At 40.6% G+C, this 20,883-nt stretch overlaps 1 protein-coding gene across 2 annotated transcripts in view; it reads left to right on the forward strand.

Annotated features, from left to right (window-relative positions):
- The window catches only part of LOC119653184 (la-related protein 1), a 45,318-nt gene that overhangs the window by 10,287 nt on the left and 14,148 nt on the right, over positions 1 to 20,883 (forward strand). Inside the window, exon 1 of one of the 2 annotated variants that reach the window (XM_038057738.1) lies at positions 9,033 to 9,216. The exons of the other annotated variant lie outside the window; for it this stretch is intronic. Within the exon in view, the coding sequence (XP_037913666.1) occupies positions 9,178 to 9,216 (39 nt within the window). The 5' untranslated portion in view covers positions 9,033 to 9,177. Of the gene's footprint in view, positions 1 to 9,032; positions 9,217 to 20,883 lie in introns of those variants that run through there. 2 annotated transcript variants of the gene reach the window in all.

Below are 20,883 nucleotides of genomic sequence, written 5' to 3' on the forward strand. Positions count from 1 at the left end.
TTGTTTCTCAGTATCGGCGGCAAAGAGGTTCTCTAAGGACGAGTTTTCTGTAGAAAATTTGAAGTACATCTCTTTTCTCAACAGTCGGTAGCACCCGTTTCAGTACGTTACTTGGTTATAGACTTAGGGTCTTGCAAGAGTACTCATTCTGTGCGTCATCATAGAATTTCTAACTGCAGCTATCGCACTCATGACGAAATTGGGTATCATTCAGGAGTTCAGGCTCTATTAATCAGATGATGCAATAAAATCCAAATCCAATCGCCAGTTTCACTTAAATATTCTTCCATTCATCGTAAAATGAAACGAAAAAAACCCGTGCTAAATTCCTGCATAAGTTGTTGGCCAAGACTATATAATATGGAAACAGGAATTGATATCGAAAATTCGAGCCACATTTTGCCCCAGTAAAGCCATCCAAAAACCCGTGCAATGCTAATGCGACATTTTCAACGCCATCGAAAATGAATGCGTGTACACGAACCACCGCTAGCAAGTGGTCTGATAACTGAATTCGATTAAAAACGTGGCAAGCACGGCTTAACGCGGCAGCTATTCCAGTCATTCAGGAATAATACTGGTTCGCTTATCAGATTCACAGCAAACTGAACATTTTAGAGAGAATTGTCTCCGCTGTTGACTGAGCCATCCATATGTAGCCGAATTTGAAGGGGCATCGAATGGTCCTTGGTCGGAACCTGATTGACCAGTGTGTGCAGCGGCACATTGACACATGTTCGATTCATTACCAAAAGTAGGCATCTGGTCTTGGAGCATCGTCATCGTGATGGCTTGAATTAAGATACTCGTATTCTGTTTTGATTCACTTTTACTGTTCAGTCTTGATTATTATTCATTATTGTGGATATTAGTGGGCCCTGAATAGAATCGCATCGCACTAATTGTATTTTCAATTCACGCTTAATCTGCAATTAGCACTGTACGTGTTGGACATTCGTTTATTCTGTGAAGAATCAATTTTTTATTATGCATGTGTGTCAATCGCAAATTTGATCAGCTCCACTGATAAAAGCGATTGTAGTTTGAAGTTTGATAACTTCTAACGGCGAAAAATATGAAAATATGGAAGAAAAACAATAGAGGAAAAAAATAATCTGTGAGAAGAGCAGAGTCAATAACAGCACGAGAAATATCAGCTGATAACTAGCGACTAATTTACTGAAAAAATTAAATTTTGAGTCTTCCCAGTGGGAAATCATGAATGGTGCCAGTACATACTGAGCTTCTTACTCGCATGAGTGACTATGATTCATAGGCTGGGTTTTATGTTCATGTTAAGCTTATCACTTGTGCATTTATTGTAAAAATATTATATCAAATCTTCAGTTCAGTTTTATCAGAAACAAACGAAAACTATAAGTGCACGTAGGCCATATAAATATGTCGAAGACCAACATTCCATTTGCATTAGAGTTTCATCCAGTTCAGTTTCTGGAAAACCATGGTTGAACTATGGAATAACATATTTGCTAGTATGGTTGCCAATGACCGTGTGATGATCGAGGTTGTTGAACGTCAGTCCCTCGATCTCATTACCTTGGATTCAAGTCCCGGCTCGTCATGGATGTTTTTGTTGGAATTTTTGCTGTACCGCTGCTTTAGGTTTATGACCTGCACACTAGTAAGTGTGATAATAAAATAGTAATAGCTTCATTTAAAACTGAGGCCGAGAATGCCCTCTCTTCAACAAGGGAGTGAACAGGAGAAATGTAGTATTTCAAGATCAAATAAAAATTAAATTAATCGCTTACTTTCTGGGGATATAATAGTCTTTCTTGAGTCTCGTGAGGATTCTTTGTTCCGTAAATACGGCAAGTTTGCTTGTTTGCATACCCAAAAAAATGAAAATGTGCCTCGTCACTGAAGCTTTTCCTTGAAAAATCAACATCAATTCCCCCCCTTTTCCAAAAGAAATTTCTCTAGGCTTTAGTTTCTTGTGTCAATGGACACTTGAATTTTTCTAAGGATGCAAATTCGAATTCAAGTTCAAAATTCGCCATCTAGGAATCGACAATAATACAACTTTAATATCGGTTTGACACGTTACGCGGTAACTGGAGCAAAAAACTAACTTTTTTGCCCCCGATTCAACCGTTCGCGTGGAGCGTCATAGTCGACGGTAGAGTTGACGTATCAGAGGTTAAGCATAAGTAAGCCATTAAGGATTGATGGGCCTTGAGTTTGCATCCGCTTATTAGCGGAACAAACTAAGTGAAGAGAAACATTCTCCCAATTTTGGTTCGAGGGTCCCTTTTGATTTTAGCATTCAAGTTTATTTATAAAGAAAAAGGACGGCTAACGGTTGTCCTGGACGAAACCGTGCTTCAGCCGAGCTCAGACCAGAACAAGATGGTTTTTGAATCGTTGACATTTAGGAACATTGGATATGTTAGTTTACACTTCTCACATAGACCATACTTTATACCTTCTAGCATTATCCAGTATCGATCAATGGGAGTTAAGTGCTATATAAAGGCAAAGGAAGCTGCATAAATCCCTTTGAAAAATGCTTTTATGTATTTCGACTGGTTTTAAGATGTTACCCTCATATGAGTTCATTGAGGAGGGGTACATCTACGAATAGTCGATCAATAGAAATTTGATTGCGGTCGAGGCTATCCCATACAGAGTTAAGAGATTGATTAGTAAATTAGGAGCGGAGCTTTGCAAAAACTTTGGCGTAACGGATGAACTAACTAAACACTTTTTTTGTTGCTTATCCCATTACTATTGAGGGGATTTAGAGTTCCTCTTTCTATTCATATCAAACTCGGCATCCCTTGTTGTCGCCGAGATATGCACTGATGTTTCCACTAATGGTAGGCTTTATGAAGTGGCTTCTGTCTTGTTTCTGCAGAATCTTAAACAATGACATCCTCACAGAGAAGAAATTTCTCTAGCCGATTGATGGCCTAATTTATACTTTGTACTAAGCGATTAGAAATATTGAACTTTATGCAGTCATGGAACCCTTCAGTCTTCGAACTGTTGGAAGCTCGGGAGCTTCTTCTGTGATTTCCATAACATCAACTTCCACTTTGGTAAAATTCACAAAACTCATGCCAGGGATGACGCCATGGAGATTTCGTTGGGCTATAATCTTATTAGCAAAAGAGATGCGCGGAACATCATCTTAGTAGGTAATGTGATATCATATGATTTTTTGTGACAACTGATATCACAAAGTAGCATCATAAACATCATCTTTCACTACCCTTACGTATGGTACATGCTATGTTATATCCCTAACATCTCATATTACACACGGCAGCGAGCATTGCTTATCACTTAGATATATATGCGTTTTCTATTGCTTTGCTCGATATTGCGAAGAATCTCCTTAGTTAAAAGTTATATCACACAAATCTCAAATTATTTCTCCTGATCAAAACCAGTCAAGAGGACAGAGAATCATATCACTAATAGATTCGCAAGCGATAGTCAGCATCGGCTCCGCACTTGACAACCACCGCCACCACTTGTATTAGGAAGAATGATGGTATTTGGTGACTTTTTGGGATGTAGTATCTCAAGAATAATATCGTCATGCCGTGATATTAGGTGATATTGTAATGTTTAGTGATGTTTAGATTGCACTCGGTGGTGTGATATTACATACAACAGCTACACATTTCTATTCAAGAACACTTTTTCGCTTCTGTTGCCGAATAGTGAATTGCCTGGACGTTCTATTGGGAGCCGTTGAGTGGTCTGAAAAATTCCACTGATTTGTTCCCTATTATGAATTATGAAGAAGTGTTTTTCGTGGCACTGCTACAATCAACTGCTTGAGTGCGTTTAACATTTTTACCCTTGCCGATGTTTTGAGTCAGCGCAGCAATGAGAGGTAGAGCGGTTCCTTGTGGAGTTAAATAACTTATTAGGTCCATCTAAAAAAAATGTCGGTTACAGAAGAATTCCTGGTAAGGTACCTCACCAAAAATTGTACATAAACTCACAGTAAGTTCCGGAAAAATATCTTTGGTCCGTTTAAGATTATCAGCAGCGTTAATCAGTGAGCGGCCAATAGGATAGCGTTAATCATCTGAATTCTGGTTACGTGCTAGTATGTATGCGTGCGTAATATAGACAAAATGATGTGAGGTTAGTTTTAGTTTTACGAAAAATGTCTTTATTATTCCGGGAAACCCTAGTGATGTCGAGCCAACTCGGCGAAACGATGGAAGAATAAGGATTAACATTTTTTCTCAAAGCGATTTTGTTTTTTCTCAGTCTGATCTCATCGTAAGAACCGAAATGCTTACTGGCCAGCTCGTGCACCATTGATCGGGAAAGGTGGTAATCAGATGGAGCAATGTCTGGAGAGTACGGTGGGTAGGGTAGAATTTCCCACTTCAGCGTTTCCAATTACATTTTCACCGGCCGCGCCATATGGGGGCGAGCATTGTTATGCAGCAAAATCACTTTGTCGTGTCTTTTCTCGAACTGGGGTCGTTTTTCCTTCAGTACCCGTCTCCAACGCAGCAGTTGATTTCGATATCGTTCGTCTGTGATGGTTTTAGTCGGTTTTAGCAGTTTATAGTAAACTACGCCGAGCTGGTCCCACCAAATTCAAAGCATAACCTTGGAGCCTTCAATATTAGGTCTGGCTGACGATGTGGAAGCATGGCCGGGCAAACGCCATGATTTTCTGCGTTTGGGATTATAGTAGTTAACCCATTCTTCGTCCTCAGTCACGACGCGGTGTAGAAATCCTTTCCGTCGTTGCCTTTGAAACAGCTGTTCACAAGCAAACAAACGTCCTTTGACTCGTATGACACCTAATTTCCTTGCTTTTGAATCATTCCCAGGGCTTTGAGGCGCAATTTATGAAAAGTAAAACTTTCAAATTGATGAAAAGTATTAAGCTAACATAGTCGTGCATGATGAAATATGTGACGTTACCTATATCCGTCAGCGTCTTTCAACGCTGTTTCGAGATGCTCTAGCTAGGCCCAGTATACTTCTGTTGCTAGTATGTCCCACCAAACATACAATAAGCCTTTTCGAGGTTGAAATCTTGCTCTTGATTTAGATGAGCGTGTTTCACACCTCTTGCAAAGGGTTCGAGGACGTTGTAACACTTGTAAAGAATCTACTTCTCGCTTTCAGTGGTCAAATAGGAAAGGAAATCTTCCGATTTTTGTCTATTCAAATGTGATATGTCATTGTTAAAGTGGTCGTTATTTCTGAGGGATAATTCGTGGGGAACCCAAGAATCAAATTTCACGATATAATTCAGGGATCAGATTCTTGTTTCTATGATGACGTTGAATCTCTCTGATAGTTCAGAAACAATTAATTTTTCTTTTTTCCCGAATGCCACAGTACCAGAACGCGGCTGAACTTCCATCCGTCTTTTTCCATCACGAAAACATGGGGAACCACTGATGGATGGAGGTTTCATTGCTCTTCCAACAGACGATGTCTGCAGATGTCCCCAGCTTCGTCAGGTGGTAGCTTAACCTCTTCTTGGTGAAGTTCAAACTATTCGCCTGTCTCCTCATAAGTACCCCGGACTATTCCATTCTTCGTAAGAGAAACAATTTTAAGGCGCATTTTCTTGTTCTATTTGTGGCCCTCATAAGGCACCCATGATCTTAATTTCGGCAAATCCCATGGAATGAAGACGGTTGAGCACTGTTTATGTGATCGCATTTCATTAGGCCAATTTATGACTTGTTGGGAGGCCGTCAAGAGTGCTTTAAGATGATCTTGGTAGAATTCTGGATGTTTTCCGTTACGAAGCTACCAAGTTGCCATTTTTAAGGTTCTGTGTAAAACAAAACCTTATTAAAATCGGTTTACTGTCTGTTTGTCCGTCTGTCTGTCTGTTCGTCACACGCATTTTGCTCGGAGACTGTAGTAGCGATTGATACCAAATTTGGTGGAAAGATCGAGACTGTGAACGCTCACGCATATAGGAGTTACATTCTTTTACGTCGAATTTAAGAGGAGGTCCCCATACATGCAAAAGGAGGGGTATAATTTTTTTTTCACCAAATATAGTCATGTGGGGTATCAAATGGAAAGTTTATCCGGTTAGTACTTTCTAAAACTAGACTTCGTTTTGACATTTGCTGGAAAGGCGGGGACTTCGGGGGACGAAAGTGATCATTTATTTAACGGGACATTTTCAGAAACTGCCCAACTGAAAAATCTGAAAAAATCTAGAGGCTGCCACTATATGGTGGCTAGGCTCCGAAATATCTTCCACAGTTAATAATAGTGTATTACTATAATTTTCAGTAATTGGCAGCAGAACCCCCTTAAGTTCATCCTAGCACCACGAAATTTTGCAGCAATGTCTATGTGGCTATAATATAGAGCTCGATCCTACCAAGTTTGGTGGAAATCGGACTATTACTAACAAAGTTATAATACGTCAAAATTGTCGCTTCTTTGCAAATTCAAGATTTTGAACGTCAATATCACCCGAACGTGAATATTCTCACATAATATATTCGTATATTACGTGTTACGTATTAATGGGACAAATTCACACTCAAATGTCTTTATAAAAGAAATACACAAAACCTTTTATACCTGACGCGTCCAGCTTCCAGTTTCTCGGCTTGTTTATAAATGATTTTCATTTCTTATTTAGTTACCTGTTCTGATCTTATATGCAGACGATTTAAAACTGTTTTCTGTTGTCGATTGGTCTACTGATGAGTGCAGCCTTCAGTCAAATCTTGTCACATTATATCGCTAATTTGTTCGAAACAAGTTGCCACAGAATGTGAGGAAATGCTATTCACTAAAACCCTTTCCTTCGCTACCCGTTTATTATTCGGTGGTCGGCCATGAATGGTGATTGCCTCTTACAAGGATCTCGGTGTGATTTTTCATTGCTATGCCCAAAACGAGGGGTCCGTTGGCCAACAAAGTGTGAGTAAGCTGCTTTTCATATGGTCCGGTCCAACATCAAGCAGATGTGAACTTAGTATTCTTGTATTCCAAGCAAAAAACTAAGGATCATTTTGAAACAATGGGCAGAGTTTAAATCTCCGCTTTACCTGTTCTTTATAGGTTTGGAGAAGGCTTTTAACAGCCTGAAGAAGGAGTGCATTTACCGTGCTCTATACAGGAGAATTATTCGGGAGAAATGAATAGCTCCTATCAAAGCGACATATGATGGCGCAAAATGCCACGTGCCTTACCGAGATAAAATCTCAGAGGAGTTTGAGGTTGAAAGCGGAGTTCACTAGGTTTTCATCCTGTCACCGATATTATTCCTTCTTGTTATCGGTGACATTCTGTTGTCGTGTCCGGAGGACGCGGATGAATTCAATGGATCATAGCGTCTTTCCTCAAGTGCCTTAACTACGTTAATAATCTTTGTTTGTTCTCTCACTGGGACTTTTACCAAATGCCTTTGGACTGAAGATAAATACTAAGGTTCTCAAGGTTCTGACGAGTCATCGCATTCTCTTCCTATTTGCATTAATGGGTAGAACATCGAAGGCATCGGTCAATTTCTACATATAGGTAGTGTGGTTTCTACCAATTGTGGCATCGAACTGAATGTCGCTCCACGTAGCGCTAGTTCCGCCTTTGCTGTCTTGTTTAAAATCTGGAAGGGCAGTTATCTCAATACTAACATCAAGCTGACTTATTCCGTAGTAGTGTTCTTTTTGTGTTGCTATATGGGAATAGCACATGGCAAGTGACCCCACTGTTAATCAAAAGCTATAGCCTTTCGTTACACTTGTCTGTGACGTATCATCGGGGTATGTTGGTCGGATAATATTTCGAACAAACTATTTGGTCGGCGCACAGGCCAAGTACCCATGGAGGTATGATCAGAATGTGGAGGTGGTAACGAATAGATACCCATGCCATACAGTGGAACCTACCTTCCCAAGATAACCGACGAATGGTTCGCTCCAAGGGCACTTGACGCAGAACAGTAGAGCAACGTCCTGGAAGGAGTTGAAGCGCATTTCGGGTAACTATGAACGATGGTGCGTAGGCGTGGTTGACGCGATATACTCCACTAAGGGGTGAATGGCAACCAGCGTATAATATTCTTAATGATTGTTATTGCCATGGAATTCAATCTTATTAAAGGAGATTTTACCCGATTCCTAACTTTTGAAAAGGTCTTTCCCTACTCGACTTATGTTAATCAGTTGGATTTCCTTAATCCGACATTTCTACAATTTCGAAGATCCTTCACTGATTTATGAGTCCTTTTCAAACTCTGTAAGGGCTTGGTTGCCAGTTCTGTATCCTCCGAAAATCAATACCGTGACACATCATCCCCAGGCTTAATGTTTTTGGGGTTCTATTTGTGGAACTCTGGTGTTCAACTCCATCTTGGTCAGAATGCTGCGAGAGTATAACCGTTTGCAGCTTAGCCCTCTGGCTTCATCGCTAGCCACTCACAAAGGTACATATAAACAATAAGTAATTTGAGTGTATATTTTTCAAGATATGTAAGTGGCTTATCGATAGCCAAGTTGGCACCAGGCGTCTTATCGATCTATGGAAGAATGATTGAAGATTAATTGCGAGACATTTCCCTGGAAAGTGGAGTTGTTTTCTGTCAAACTAAATATTCCATTTACGATCACTAATCGTATGCTAAATGGAATTCTAATGGAAAAACAACTAACAAATGTGCCCCATTTCCCACTGGTTATTAAAAACACTCCATTCTCATTGCTCCCGTGTGCAAATTCGTAGCCAGCTCGGAATTTGGCGAAAATGTAACCTCCAGCACTTGGAATTATCACTTCCACTAACTATTCGGCCATCGTGGTCGATTGATTGGTTTCGCTAGTCTGAAAACTAGCCGCCCAGCTTTATCGATCGTTTCTTATGGTCTACGTTCACTTTTCGTGACCTTGGCATTTATTTTTAGTTATGATATGCCTCAAAACACGTTCGCAGCCACATATACGTCGCCCAAAGACAGACCCAGCCTGTAGTTAGCTCTGCTTTTGCTGAAGTAGCAAACAGGCCCGGCTAGATCGGCCAACGTTGCTGTCTTGGCAAATTCATTTTTAATTTTCTCGTGGCTTCGGGTTTGGGCCAGCTTGCGGCCATTAGCATGAACTAGAGAAATTTCTATTACATAATTTTTTAGTTGTTGTGTTGGTTGGTTGGATTTTTGTGAACTTCTCATAAAAACAGGCACTCGGAAGTTGCATGAATGATGGTGGAATGACATTGCACTATGCCATGATGGTAATGAATTTTTGCATTACCACTCAGTAGAGTTCATTGTCAATATTTTTATTTGTTTTCATATTTTTTTCTTGACGGAGGTTCTATTTTCTTCGTGACGGGGTTTGTTTTTTTCAAAATTTCCAATTTCTTCTGGTTTTTGCTGCGGTTGAAGTGTGACTGATTCGAATGATTTCTCGGGACTTTTCTCCTTTGAGAGAGTGCGAAATTTCAAAATTTGTGATGTGTCAATATTATTTTTAATGCAGCTTAACACGTGTCGAATTTAAATGATTGTTATTTGGTGGTTTGTTTGTCACAGACATATCGGTCAAATTTTGATAGTGATAAGGCCTGTCAATACGAAGTAAGATTATTGCTATGGAAAAATTATATTTTTGAACGAGATAGTTTTGCAGTAAAACAATGCCAAGAGCTAATTAGTGGTGAAGAGGACTTTGAGGAGGTTTTGCATTTGGTTTTAATTTAGTTTTTTTCGACGTGGCTTATCTGTTGGCCTTATTTTAGGAAATTGAAATTTTATTTTATCATTGACTTCACTTATCATCCATCAATTCGGGGTGTTATATTTGCTTTTTAGGGTTACGATTTACTTTGTGATTGCTGTGTTGATTTGATTTGTTCGAAATGTTCAGGAGACAGTTTAGATATTTAGCCTTATTTCCAAAATAGGGGGAAAAAATTTTGTTCTAAAAAGTCCAGTCCAATTTCCATTTTCAAAATTACTTTTCCACTAAATTTTCTTCTAGGATGTCTGCAAAATATCTTTGAAGAAAGCCTTTTGGTATTTGAATTTTCTTACGTTGATAATAGGTCAAGATTTTGAACCTACGTCGTGACAAGCTTCTTATTATCGCAAAAAAATTGATTGTGGAAAGTCCAAAGACTTGGATTGTAGAATTTATTGAGTCCTAATCAGGCCTTCTTGCTTCCTTTTCTATCTTATGTCACCTCCCTCTTTGTTTACTTCTCAAATTATTTCTGTTTATTTATAAATATCACATTTGATTTGCTATCGCGTGCTTCCTTTGTGTAAGCAAAGAAATTTGTCTTATTATCATCAATGGCTCGTGATGTAGTCCTTTTATTTTTGGTATGCCTACGTAGCCTGATAGGAAAATTTTGAAGTTTTGAATCAAGTTGTGCTTAACTTTTATTGAAGGCGTTCAGTTCGATCAATTTCTGTATCTAATGGGAGGGAATGATTGCGGTTTTCACAATTTGTTCATCCTCTAATATAGGCTTGGGGAAAAAGAAATGTCGTATTTTGTCAATAGATGGTGACACTTAAACATATCTTGTGTTGTACTTATCGCATCGGGTCATACTATACGGCGATTTGAAGACGACAATCTGTGCTAGAAGGGTCCCTTTGACAGTGTTGAGATCGTACGTTTCAGTCTCAAGTTATAGCGCGTCAAAGGAGTCCACCACGCAAGAAATTCGTCATATTTTACGTTTTTACTATCTGAGTAAAGTTTATGGGCCCGATAGTTTAACGATTCGCACAGCACAGCGTTGGTTCGATTGATTCCGTTCTTGTGTAGAGGATGTCGAAGATACACCCCATACTGGTAGGCCAATTGTCGTACAAACCGATAAAATCGTCAAAATCATCCAAGTAGACCGGCATGTGAGCGTTCGCTCGATTGGCCAGGAACTGGGTATAGACCATAAATCCGTTTGGAACCATTTGCAGAAGATTGGATTCCAAAAAAGCCGGATGTTTGGGCGCCACACGAGTTGACGCAAAAAAATTTCTTGGACCGAATCAATGCCTGCGATGCATTGCTGAAACGGAACGAATTCTACCCATTTTTCAATTGGATGGTGACTGGTGATGAAAATTGGATCACGTACGACAACTTCAAGCAAAAAAGATCGTGGTCGAAGCGCGGCGAGCCGGCCCAAACCAGCGCCAAGTCCGGATTGACGGCCAGGAAGGTTTTGCTGTGTGTTTGGTGGGATTGGAAGGGAATCATCCACTATGAGCTGCTCAACTATGGCCAGACCCTCAATTCGGTCCTCTACTGTGAGCAACTCGACCGTTTGAAGCAGGCAATTGACCAGAAGCGGCCAGAATTGGTCAATAGGAATGGTGTTGCGCTCCAGCAGGACAACGCTTGGTCTCACAAATCTTTGATGACCCACCAGAAGCTACGGGAGCTCGGATGGGATGTCCTAGCGCATCCACCGTATAGTCCGGACCTGGCACCAAGTGATTACCATCTCTTCCGGTCCATGCAAAACGCTCTTAGTGCTATTAAGTTGGCCTCAAAAGAGGCTTGCGAAAACTGACTGACTGAGTTTTTTGCAAATAAGGAGGGGGGTCTATAAGGGTATAGTCTATGAACTAGAAAAGTACAGGGAGCAACCGCACCAGGCGCGGAAGTTTTACGAACAAGTCAGCAGGATGAAGCTTTATACACCTCGATGCTCTTCCTGCCGAGACAAAGAGGAAATCTGATTTCCGACAGAATGGGCATATTAGAGCGATGGGTTGAGTACTTTGATGAGCTACTGAACAACCAGAACATCGGCGAGTTGGAGGTCCCGCCAACTGAAGACGACGGACAAATACTGTCACCACCAAGTTTAGGAGAAACAGTCCGTGCAATTCATCGGCTAAAAAATCATAAGTCGCCAGGAGCCGATGGAATTACAGCCGAATTGGTTAAATATGGAGGCGACCAGTTACACCAAGTGGTTCATCAACTAGTGCTCAAGGTATGGGACAGCGAATCAATGCCTGACGATTGGCAACGAGGCATTATCTGTCTCATACATAAAAAGGGAGATATCACACAGTGCAGCAATTATAGAGGTATCACGTTGCTGAGTACCATCTATAAGATATTCTCCACTATCTTGCTAGGCCGGATAACCCCATACGCTCAGAGCATCATTGGCCCATACCAAAGAGGCTTCACTCCAGGCAAATCAGCAACAGATCAGATTTTCTCTCTGCGGCAAGCGATTGAAAAACTGTTGGAATATGGACAACAGTTGCACCATCTATTCATCGACTTTAAAGCCGCCTATGATAGCATAGCCAGGGTAAAACTCTACACGGCCATGAGAGAATTCGGTATCCCGACGAAATTAATAAGACTGACTAGGCTGACCCTGACACGAAGAAGAATAAGGATAGGAGAATACAACTTTGAGACCGTTGACAATTTCTCCTATCTAGGGTCGAAAATCACAACCGATAACAACTACGATGATGAAATCCGCGCACGGTTGTTGTCAGCCAACAGAGCCTATTTCAGCTTACAAAGACTGTTCCGCTCGAAACGTCTCACCTTAGGGTCAAAGCTCTTACTGAACAAGACAATGATCTTGCCAGTTCTCATGTATTCCTCGGAAACTTGGGTTCTTAGCAAGAAAAATTGCGAACTCTTGGCCGCGTTCGAGAGAAGAATCCTCGGAAAAATTTTTGGCCCCCTACATGAGGATGGACGATTCCGTAGCCTACACAATGACGAAATCTATGAGCGATATCATGACCGTCCGGTTGTGGATAAAATCCGGGTCAATAGGTTACGGTGGGCGGGTCACTTAATCCGTATGGATGAAGATGATCCCACCCGGAAAGTCTATAAGGGCAATATCTATGGTAGAAAAAGAAGACGAGGCAGACCCTGCCTAAGATGGAGCGATGGCGTGGGTCAGGACGCCAGACAGTTTTTAGGGATATCGAATTGGTGGACCTCGGCGCAAAACCGGGATGTCTGGAGTTCCTTATTAAGGCAGGCCTAGACCGGATACCGGTTGTTGCGTCATTGATAATGATGATGATGATGTTTATAAGGGGGGATAATGAAGTTGCCTTCTAAATGGCAACAAGTTTGCGAACAAAACGGCGCATATTTGACTTAAATCGGATAATTCTAAGTATGTTAAATAAAGCGTCAAATTTCGATCATAAATATGACATTTCTTTTTCCCCAACCCAATATATGACCAAGTTTCCAGGTTTATTTTATGCTAGGTTGGCATACCTTGACATTATTTCTTTTAATGTTGGCGGTTAAATGTTCCCATTATGCTCGACCATAATTCTTGTGGGCTTTGGTGATTGAGTTATGTGTGAGAAGCTGAGGAGTTCTTTGAAATAAGACACCCATTTCTCACGTGATTCACTTTCTTCTCCGATGATTGCTCCGTTTTAGGTCATACCAAGTGTCATCTATATGCTTTCCTTTGAGATTCTGGAGAATAGGACCTTAGCGTTCTTTCAGTTTTGCCTTGTACTCTCCCGCTTTAAGCCACTTTTTAGCTTTATCATCTCAAACTTTCGAAAAGGGTTGGTTTTAATTCCGCGGGTCATTGGAATTCGGCATGTGTAGACTCTTTTCACCATGTAATGGTCGGAGTGACAGTTTGCTCTTCGATATGATCTTAGCGGGGTCTATCTGGTTGATGTTAACACCATCTGAGAACGCTCATGTCCCTCTGTGAATGCGCTTGTGTGGGGAGCATGTTGATGTTTAATTAAATTTCTGCTACTTGCAGAGTCGATGAGGTATTGGCCGTTGCCATTTGATGGAAACTGTGCCTTTCGGTGGTTTCTCCAAATGTCTCCTCGTTCTCAACCTTGGCGTTGAAATCCCCGAGCAATATCTTCACGTCATTCGGAGGCAATGAGTCGCATAATTTTTCCAGGCTATTGTAAAATTGCTCTTTCATTTCATTTCATGTATACTGACAAATCATATCTTAAAAAACTCTGCTTTGACCACTCTGCGAAACCATACTTAATCTTTCATGTGTAGGTATGAAGTCAATGACATTTGCTTTAAACCCTTCATCCACGACACATTTTACAGATTGTGTGCGACCTCACGTTTGTTATCTCACAACTATTCCACTTCTTTTACTGGATTGCTACAATCGTCGCCTTGTATTTGCTGGCCTGTTGAAGTAGGTCTTTGACAGCACCAGATTTGTTTCATTTATTCGTTTGCGCAGGCATTTATGTGGCATTAATCCTGTTCGATGTTTTTCATCTTGTTTCTGTACATGATATTTTTGTTGGTTGATGGGTTGTAGGAAGACAAGGTCGATTGAATTAGCTAAAGTGCTGGATACCCTCACTGAACTCATCTAATCAGGCGATATCCATGATCAAAAATTGAGATATGTCATATATCCAAAAAAGGTGATAACTTAATATATGTTAATTATGGAGTCATCTCACTACTTTGTACGTCCTATAAAATCTTCACAAAAATTCTAAAGAGAAGAATTAGACTTTTCTTCTTCTGTTTCTTCAGTTCTTTTCCCGGTCACAAGCGGGGTCGGCTCGTCGTGGATGTCCCATGTGACGGTGTCCATAAGAAGAACAAAGAGGAGTGCTGAGAGGGCGCTTCCTTGATGAACAGAGACAGAAAGTGGTTTTGATACACCCGCCAAACTTCGAATTTTACTTTTCGGATCATGCCAGGAAATTGAACGCAGTGAACGAGCTCTTCTGGCACTAAGTGTTGTCGCGGAGAATATCAGATGAGTTCACACACACGGTCAAACGATTTCTCTAAATCCAGAAATGCAATTTAAAGAGGGCGATGCTTCTCACGATGTTTGTCCATGAGTAACCGCGTAGCGTGTATTGCGTCAGTAGTTCCGAAGTTCTTGATAAATCCGGCTTAATTCACGGTTATTTTAACGATTTCTCGAATACGGTTGTCAAGAATGCGTTCAAAAATCTCCATTCTGCTGGACTATCTTCCTTTTTCCATATTGAAACTGTGATACTTTCTTGCCAGTCAGATGGTGTTCCACCTTCTTGAATAACCCGATTAAGGAATTCATTGAGCCACAATATTGGGACCCAACTCTTCGTTTTCCAGAGTTCAGATGCGATGTCGTCAGGCCTTGTTGCTTTCCCCGATTTCATTCGTTTTTTTGTTTCCTCGAATTTGGTTGCGCTGACATGAAGGTTCTGGGGGTTCAACGTGTAGGCATAGCCCTCCGGTTTTCTTCGGGAACGGATTGATTTGAAGACTACAATCAGAGCCCTGTCATGGCTGGCACAGCGGTACTGGTTTATACTGAGTGCAGGCTCAGCATTCATACCAGTGGAAGCAAGGCTTATCTTATATCTCTGCCGCAACTAAGGGGTATAGCACAAAAAGCTGTGTCCGCCATGTAGACATAACCACAATCATCATGAAATTTCCACAAGGGGGCCAACCACAAATAACCGTGCCGAGAGCACATCCTCCGGGAATTTTTCTGGAGCATAAGTTTTCAGAGGGTCATCCTGGTTTCCATGGTACCAGATAACCTCCGTTGAGACTTCATGGCAAGAGCCACTTCAAATAGGTCCCCTGCAGACTCGGGTCTGATCGTCCTCCTCGAGTAGCAGTTAAAATCTGCTGGAAATATTCTCGCAATCTATCCGTTGCGGTTCGACGGTCGGTAAGCACAACACCGTTCTTGCTATTAATGCAACATAAGTGTTCGAAGTAGTCTCTACGTCAATAAAGAGATTAGTAATGCAAATAGGGTGTTCCAGACTGGATGATCAGCTATTCACGGTCAAGCAGGTGCTAGGAAAATGCTGGAAATTCAACATCAATATCCATCAAATATTCGTGGACTTCAAGCAGCTATATGACAATAATGACCGAAATGTACAGTTCAAAGTAATGCTTGATTTGGGAGTTCCAGCAAAACTGGCAACCTTTATCATAATGATAATATCCCACATAACAGGGAAGGTCAGAATCAATAATGGCCTGACAGATGCATTTGAGAAAATCGTTGGATTAGAACAAGGAAATGGGCTGGCACCTCTACGGTTCAATTTGGCACTGGAGCAGGTTATGCGAAAGTTGCTTATGGACACAAAAGACATGTTGCTCTATAAGTCCTGCTAAATCGTCGCATATGTGGACGATATAAACACCATGGTGTGATCTTTCAAATCAGCGAAGAAGATTTTTATAAACCTTGACAAAATCGTGAACGAAGTTTATCTAGGAATTAATGGAAACAAAGCGAAAATTATGACGCAAACAAGAAAAATGCTGCCCACTGATTGAAATGTAGATAACTTTATCTACCTAGGTGTACGACTGATGGAAAATGGAGATGAACTTGACGCTCGCAAAAAAAGCTTTCTACTCAATTCTACTGATTTCAAAAGCCAGCTGATTACACAGGAAAGCAAAGTTTCGAATGTACAAAACGATAATAAAATGTGTGCTATGCTGCGGATGTAAAACATGAATCCTAACACAAACTTCCGAAAAACTGGTCAATACTTTCAAGATTAAAGACGACCAGTACCGAACCAGCTACAACCATATTTGATGACCCTGCAGTCTTTGAGTTACTAAATCTTCGGAAGTTGCAATGGGTTGATCAAGTTTAGTGTATGGGCAGCATCCGGATAAATAAAAGGGTACTCGCAGAGAGGGTGGAAGAACGAAGATCGGTGGGAAAACCTCGAAAACGTTGGGCAACTCAATGAAGACTTGTGGCTGTCACCTCCCCGCTCTTTTAAAAAGCTATGGTCTCTCAAAGTGGGGTTTTTTATATCATCATGGTAAAGTTTGAATTTTTAACCCGCCCCGTTAAGGAAAGGAGATATACGATACCACTATGTCAAAAAAAATTGTTCCCCTTAAAAAGTTTTGGCGTTCCAAAGTGGGATTATTTTCCTGTCAAAAAGATAGGGTTTAACTTAGAACTGGAAAAATGCAGCTTCGTTTTTCTTCTGCATATACTCCCCTTCATCTCCTCTTCGCTGGACAGAGCTAAATTTTCAAACTTTACCATGATGGCAAGGACTTCCTCACTATCCCTCCGTATACTTTCCACTTCCTCCGGGAATAGGGTTGAAAATTCAATTTCTACCGATTTTTTTTCGAGGAGTAATGGTTTTTGTTTCGGAAAAACCTCTCTGTATATTGCCATGACCTTTTTTGAAATAGAATGACATGTAAAGGCTATCTACACAAGGTAAAATGTTCGCAAAAGGTAGACTACTCGAGGAAGGCCTAAAAACAACTAAAGCATAAACCAGCTTGAGCTGCGAAGAAACGAATAACAATCACAAAATAAAGCAGCTATCTCCCGGTTGTCGTCTACATGTCACTACCTGCTTTTTTAACTTCTCGAATGTCATTTCTCCTTTTAATCGAACCATTCTAATGGCGTTAATTTTGAACGTAGCTCGTCTTGAATATCACCAAATAACTTTCAATGAGCTATTTTTTAGAGATTCTAGACTTGCTACTCCCCTTAATTTCATCTCTCGAACTTCATTCTAGTGTACCTAACTTAGATAAGGTTTGAATCGAAAAGAATAAAATCGGAAATCTCCGTATTCATCACCTTGGACTTGCTGATTATATACATCCATTACTATCGTGATAACAGTCCCAAGGGCGTTGCCATTTTCGGAATCCGCTTGCTGGTATTCACTGTTAAATTAGAAGGAGATAGTCAAATCCTATTAGCTTAAAATATTTTGTATATTTAAGTATGTCGACGAACTCATTATCTTGTCAATTGAAGAAAATCTGGAATTCAAAGCTAGAAAACAATCTAATAACTTTCTCTTTAATTAGAAGTGACTATGTACGCAGAAACCTTTCCCAATAACTAAAATCGAAGAATCGTGACCATTTAATTGTTATCTGCTAGTCTATTATCAGTCAGTCAAGGTCAATGCTATTTCAAAGTTCCCTTTTGTATACTATGCGTTTGCAAGCAATCTTGTTTACGTTTCAAAATTCAGACATTTTATAATAGAACTAAAGATTGATTACTCGCCAATAAATTTTACGTGAGAATTATTACGTAATGAGAAGAGACGGATTAAGCATCGAAGTGAGGCTGTAATTTCTAATTACAGAAATTATCTGAGATGCATTGCCTTCTTTCAGTAGCTTTGATTATTTCGCATTTTTCGGTACTCATATTTTAATAATATAGATGCATATTGATGTCACTTGCATTTTTGTTTGGTGCACGTCTGTTTAGTGGCTCGAAAAGTGTCAATATTAAATTTGATCTAAGTTTGAAGGTATCGTCTGCACTAAGACGATTCCACTCACTCTGCAATCATTCAACTAAACATTGACGATTTCTTGGAAGAGGATTCTTAAACACTGCTTCCTTTAATCTAGCCTATAAGTTGTTAATGGCGTTTAGATTAGGTTAGTTTCTAGGCCAATCTGTCCAAACCACAGGAGAGTACCGTTTGGCCTTTTGTATACTGGCTTTCGCCGTGTGACAGTGAGCTCCATCAAGCATGAGTATCTGACATGGTTTGTGATATTGCTTTCGGACTTTGGTGCACTTTCCGTACATTCTGCCGTTAACAGTGCAATTTTCCTTTATGAGAGTAAGCTCAGATTTTTTTTTGTCTTCGGCCACCATAACTGGCTTTACTGACTTTGGATTTGGTGTCCTTGCTCTAATGTTTTCCTAGCGTCTAATACCAAAAATGATCTCGAGCAACTTGCCTAAAAATAGAATGATCGCCTCATACAACACGGTCTCAGATTGAATCTAGATAAATTGAATTTTTGACGATCGATCCCAATGAAACAGGAACAATCACTGTCAGCGGCAATGACCTGCCCAGAATCATGTAGTTGTTGCGGTAAAGCAGAAATCAAGAGGCTGATTATCGAAGGGAAGTCCTTTGGCCACAGTGTGAACTTTTATATGGAGGAAAACTGCTTGAGTCTCACTATGTGCTATGTTTATCACTGTTTTTGCTATTATAACACAATAATAAATAATAAAATTACTGAAGTCTGCCTGATAGCCGCCTGGAAATCTAATTCGTCTGTCGGATTTCGTGGGGCTCGTAAATGCAAGTTGTTGAATGGGAGCTTGGTTGATTTTTGGGATACCTCTCCCAGAGTCAGGGATTGTTATGATCATTTCCTAAGTGTATCAGTGACTGTGAAATTGCAATGCCACTGAGACCCTGCAGGCGACAGAGAAACTAGGAGGGGTTTCTTATAACTCATGGATGTACTTTTCATGAGTTGTTTGGTTAAGTTTTGTTGCAAGCAACATTTTATTCAAATCTGCTCACTGTCTGTTTGTCTGTTTCATACACTCAATTACTTCAAGGACCCATTCCTACAAACTATCCAATCAAATAAAATTTTGTTTGGGAATCCGTTGTTGTGAATAATGGCGGGTTGCACTAGTCTGATAAACAACTTGCTTCTTCTGTCCGTTTGTCTATTGCACGCGATTTACTCAGAAACGGGGATGCCTGTTGTCACGAAATTTGGTAGAAAGGGTGGAGCCCCGCAAGCATGTAGCGAATAATATCGTTTACAAGGAGGTTTCACCTACATGCAATTTACCAAATGTTGCCATTTGGGGTATCAAATGAAAGGCTTTGATTAATACTTCTTCAGGGCATGTTTTAGTTGTTGAGTAGGAGAGGCCATAGAGAAATCTGGCCCGGCGTGAAAATTACGCAGAAACGGGAAAATTATAGGGGTCTGCCGTGAAAGTTATGTGGGACTTATTATTTCTTTTTCCTACTGGGAGAGCGGGGTCCCCTCTCTTGTTAGGGGGTTATGGCTATATCTACTCGTAGGGGCCGAGAATTTTGATTTAAGCTCAAAACGGGTAGCTTTCGTGTTTTGACTGTCTTTTAGAAGTGGGAGATCTACCTTTGTAATCGGATGATAGACCGCCCTTGCCCTTTGACAAAGGGGGAATTATGCTAGTCGAAAAAACTAAAAGGAAATCATCTTTGCTATCAATGCGATCATGTGGGGTAAAGTCGCTAGGCTTAAGAGTCTCCTCGTGGAACAGTTCCTTGAGGATGCTTATTCTAGGCAGAGTTGCTGCTTCGACTTATTCAAAATTTCTTTGAATCCGAGATTTTTCCTAAGGGCTAAAAGGAGGAGGATAAAGATTTTATCACGGTCATGTGTGAAATATATGGTGGCAACATCAACATCCAACAACATCAAATCGCATTGGTCAAACGGGAAGAATAAAGATAGGAGACTACAACCTTGAGATCGTTGGTAATGTCTCCTATCTAGGGTCGAAAATCACAACCGATAACAGCTACGATGATGAAATCCGCGCACGGTTGTTGGCAGCCAACAAGAGTCTATTTCAACTTATAAAAACTGTTCTGCTCGAAACGTCTCACCATAGGGTCAAAGTTCTTACTGTACAAGACAATGATCTTGCCAGTCCTCATGTATTCCTCGGAGACTTGGGTTCTTAGCAAGAAGAATTGCGAACTCTTGGCCGCGTTCGAGAGAAGAATCCTCCGAAGAATGTTTGGCCCCCTACATGAGGATGGACGATTATGTAACCTACATAACGACGAAATTTATGAGCAATAACATGACTGTGAGGTTGTGAATAAATTCCGGCTCAATAGGTTACGGTGAGCGGGTCATTTAACCCGTATGGATGAGGATGATCCAGCCCGGAAAGTCTATAATATCTATGGTAGAAAAAAAAGACGAGGCAGACCCTGCTTGAGGTGGAGCAATGGCGTAGGTCAGGACGACAGACAGCTTTTAGGGATATTGAATTGGTGGACCTCGGCCCAAAACCGGGATGTCTGGAGTTCCTTATTAAGGTAGGCCTAGACAGGATACCGGTTGTTGCGCCGTTGATGATTATGTGTGATTACTTAACCAGGCTTTT

Source organism: Hermetia illucens, chromosome 3 (genome assembly GCF_905115235.1).
Source record: "Hermetia illucens chromosome 3, iHerIll2.2.curated.20191125, whole genome shotgun sequence".
Classification (NCBI taxonomy): Eukaryota; Metazoa; Arthropoda; class Insecta; order Diptera; family Stratiomyidae; genus Hermetia; species Hermetia illucens.